At 45.0% G+C, this 3,895-nt stretch overlaps 1 protein-coding gene across 1 annotated transcript; it reads right to left on the minus strand.

Annotated features, from left to right (window-relative positions):
• Positions 1 to 263: 263 nt before the first annotated feature.
• Positions 264 to 3,346, minus strand: GADD45GIP1 (GADD45G interacting protein 1). The gene is made up of 2 exons (XM_044443780.1): positions 2,973 to 3,346; positions 264 to 945 (listed from the first exon to the last, which is right to left on the minus strand). The coding sequence occupies exons 1-2, from the start codon at positions 3,338 to 3,340 to the stop codon at positions 582 to 584; spliced, it is 732 nt and encodes a 243-aa protein (XP_044299715.1). The 5' UTR covers positions 3,341 to 3,346; the 3' UTR covers positions 264 to 581.
• Positions 3,347 to 3,895: the final 549 nt, after the last annotated feature.

The raw sequence follows: 3,895 nt of genomic DNA on the forward strand, positions 1-3,895 counted from the left end.
GTCATGTTGAAAGGCAGCTTTTCCCACTACCACACAATGGACCACTTACAGCTGCCAAGATGTCTAAGCAAGTGCTAGAGACATAAAATTCTTATCCAAGTTGAATTTGCAACCTTACCTAAGTAAATGCCCCAAGCAAGGAGCCCACTAAATGCTCAGGTCATACATCTATTGAACAGTCCTATGAATATGTTTATTCTATTTTATGGTTTGCAAATAATAGGACTAAGAGCAGTGCTTTTTTAAAGTCTCAGAAACCAAAGTTAAAATACCAAGTAGATTTATTGATTGTACACACTATTTCTGTTAGCTAGTTGGAAAAAAACTAAGTTATGGCACTGGGAGAGAAAACAGTCAAAGTTTGGCAGCGTCCTTGAGATTCACTAGCAAAAATAATAAGGGATCCAGAGATATAATCTGAGAAGATGCTTGCTACTCAGAATCCTGTTTTTGCTAAACTATTTTTGCATATTGGACACTGCTGCAACAGAGGTGCTGGGTCTCTGGGAACCATGCAGAGCTGTAAAGTCAAGTCACAACCTGGAGGGTGCACTTACTTCAGAGACCTGTGACCCAATAATCTATGTGGCCTCCTGTAATACTTCTGTTGCAATCACCTCCCCCTCTTTTTCTGGGGTCAAGGCAGCAGCTGCTGCTGCTGCTGCTGCTTTTTCCATTGCTTTTTTGGCCAGGGCTTCCTCTCTATGCTGCTTCTTCTGCAGTTTCAGCTCCTTCCGTCTAGCCTTCTCCATCTCCTGCATCATCTCTTGGAACTGGGCACTGCGATGATCCAGGTTATAGCCAAAGCGCTCACGGGCTTCAGCCAGTAGCAGCTCCCGCCGTTTTTTCTCTTCATTCTCCTTTGCCCTGCGGAGCTCTTTCTCCTGCTGCCACTCAAAAATCATCTGCGGCATCTTGGCCATTTTAGCAGCAATGTGCTCCTCTCTGGAAAGAACAGAATGTCAAATACCAGCATCCCACAAACTGAGAAAACAAGACTAGAAGCAGCTTTGAAAGGTTAATTACTTTAGATGATTTATCCACACTCTACATCAAAGCATCAAATAATTTTTTTAACCAGTGATAAAAAGGCCATCAATAAGCTGTATAAATAAGACAGGAAAACCAGTACACTCCATAAAGGCAGTAAAAACAAAGCAGCTAGAAGCATGTCCACTTGACTTTGAATTAAAAATCCTTGCTTGGAAAAACAAAATTGTTTTACCATAGCTCTTATAACTGAAGTAAGATACAGCAGTTTTGGGAAGGACATTCCAAAGTTGGGGCACCTCTATAGAAAAGCCACTTCTCACAGCCACCATGTGCCTCACCTCTGAAGAAGGGACAGCCAGAAAAAAGCATCTCGATTTAACACAACTTGCTCCAACCTATGCCATTTGGATGTGTTGGACTTCCATCCTTCCCAGCTAGCATGAAGATTTGTTGGGGATGGCTGTGTTAATGAGCAGACAAGAGTCATATGGAGCAGGCACTTGTTTAATATCTGGGACCCAAGCTAAGATCTGCATATTTGAGTTATGCTACAAATGACCAGAAACTACAACACTGAAAATTTGTGAGAATTCTGACCGAACAATTACTAGTTTAGCTATTGTTTTTCCTATCAGCAGAAATTATGAATAGTTTTCAAAGGCAACCCCACATATAACACATGGTCATACACTAATCTGAAGATTACCAGTGCATAGGTAACAGTGACTTCTCTCTCTATTCTGTAGGGGCTACCCCAGATTAAGCTGGAGAGAAAATGTTTTATGTCGCAGCTGCCACCTGGCCATCAAATGCAATGGCTAGCTCTAACAGCAACCCAGCCTGCAATCCTGCTCCTTAAAGGAGAACACAACCCCATCCAGGGGTTAACTATTGCCCTCCTGTTCTGACAAGCCTCCTACTAACAGCACCTCCATTTTATCTGGATCTAATATTAACCTTAAGTACCTCTTCAACATTTCTGTGACTTCACCTGAATGAAAGAGGAGCAAAAGCTGTGCCACAGCATATTGATGACTCCCAGTCAGTTGCCCATGCCTGGGGTAAACACAATTACTCTCTGATTATAATCCTGTAGCAAAGCAACACTGGGAGATCTGGTTGTCCTTTTCCCTAGCATGCCTTTCTTAGGCACATAATTCTGAAATGCGTGGGCCAAAGCTCATTTGTAAAGTCATACTGAATGCCCACTCCCATCTCTCTACTAGTGTGCTCCAAAATGTTGGAATGTTCCCGGTTCTAAAGGATAGAAATGCATACGTTTAAAAAAAGTGTACAAATACTTTCAGGTTTAGAGACTGCTGGTCCTGCATCACCTTCTTTTCTGCTTTTACATTGTTTCCTAGCCCAGAAAAATATCAAATAGACACAATCAATGCTTATTTAACTGGGTATCTCCCCAATTCTCTATACAAAATTTGATAAGCTGGTCTATCCTTCTTGTTGCCCATGCTCCAATACATCCTCCTTCATACCCCTCAGCTTATTTAAACGCGAAAACACGTCTTTGAAACACGACCATCCCACACCAAAGACGCTGGCCTGAAATGCTCGATCCCTGCCCCCTGCCGGTACACACTCTTTCCTGCAATAGCCTATTGTGAAGATAAACTGGCCGTTAAGCATTAGGTGTTCAGGCCACGGAGAAAACGCGCGCTTGCGGCTGGAGTCGAAGTACTCGTGCTCCGAAGAAAGCATGCACAAAACAGGAGGTGGCGCCTTGCCCCTTAATTCAAGACCAGGGTAAACAATCCCGTGTGGCCCCCGATACTCCCTCCCTTTGCAGTAAATCCTATTGCACGCGGGAAAATTATTTTTTTCCTAATAAAAAACCGGCACTGAGGTTTTACCAGAAAGAGACAGCTGGTAGCAGCTGCCCCTGGCTAGGGCCGAGGAACTGACTCCCTCCTCCCAGATCCCAAGTTACACCTTCTGGGGCTCAGCCTCGACGTCTTTCTCACCTCTGACGTCTCTTAGCTTCGGCCGCCTGCTCCTTTGCATCAAGCGCCATCTCCATTTCTCTTAGCGGCGGGTACCAGGTTTTCTCCTCAGCTTCTATTTTTTGGAGCTGTTCGGGAGTTGGCCAGAGCTGAGCCGCATTGACCCCAGAAGCCGCCCCATAACGCCCGAATAACTTGGCCTTGTAGGCGGCCGTCAACTGGAAGGGCGGCGTCCGAGGGTCGGCAGGATCCGGCAGGTACATCTTTCCCAACTGCCGCCGCAGCGCTCGCGCATTATAAAATCGGATACCTCCGAGTAGCTGTAGGCTTCCACAAGCCGCCATCTTGGAGTAGCTTCTTCGCTTACCTAAAGCTTTAAAGGCCGCCATCTTGGAGTAAGCCTCCGCCCTATGGGCGGTGCCATTTTGAATTGTTTCGCGGGAAAGCCGCCATTTTGGAGTCATTCACTCGCTCCGCTTCTCTAGCAGTGGGCGCCTCCATTTTGAACGCTTATGTCATCGCGTAGGGGTTGCCAAAGACGGTGCGGGAGTTTCGTTCTAGAGATAGACAATTAAAGAGATGCACACATGGGTGACTTTTGATTTGGGTCTTCCACTTTGCACCATTCAGAATTATTAAACAAAAAACACGTTTGCAATCAGTTTGTGCGCTGAGGTGAGTTTAAGGGAACAATGGAAGGCAACGGGGCAATTTAAAGAAATTTAGTTTAGCTGCGACCCAAGCTGCGTTTTGTATATTTTTTCCTTTTGCTGATTTCAGCACCACTGTGTGATAATTCCACTTCATTCCTAAGGATTCTTGTTAGCCAAATATATTTACTTGAACTATCCAAATATCCTGTATCCCTTTAGTACGTGTTCTCAGTGGAGGCCTGAGTCTATAGTGCTATAATTCGCCCGCACCCCAAAAATTACGAGGCGATC

This window comes from Varanus komodoensis, unplaced genomic scaffold, assembly GCF_004798865.1.
Source record: "Varanus komodoensis strain SLA01 unplaced genomic scaffold, ASM479886v1 scaffold42, whole genome shotgun sequence".
In the NCBI taxonomy this organism is placed as follows: Eukaryota; Metazoa; Chordata; class Lepidosauria; order Squamata; family Varanidae; genus Varanus; species Varanus komodoensis.

Coding starts and splice junctions, on each gene's coding strand:
- GADD45GIP1 (XM_044443780.1), bottom strand. CDS start 3,340: ATGGCGGCCTTTAAAGCTTTAGGTAAGCGAAGAAGCTACTCCAAGATG. Junction 946..2,972: donor GAAGCTAAGAGACGTCAGAG/GTGAGAAAGACG, acceptor TGTTCTTTCCAG/AGAGGAGCACATTGCTGCTA.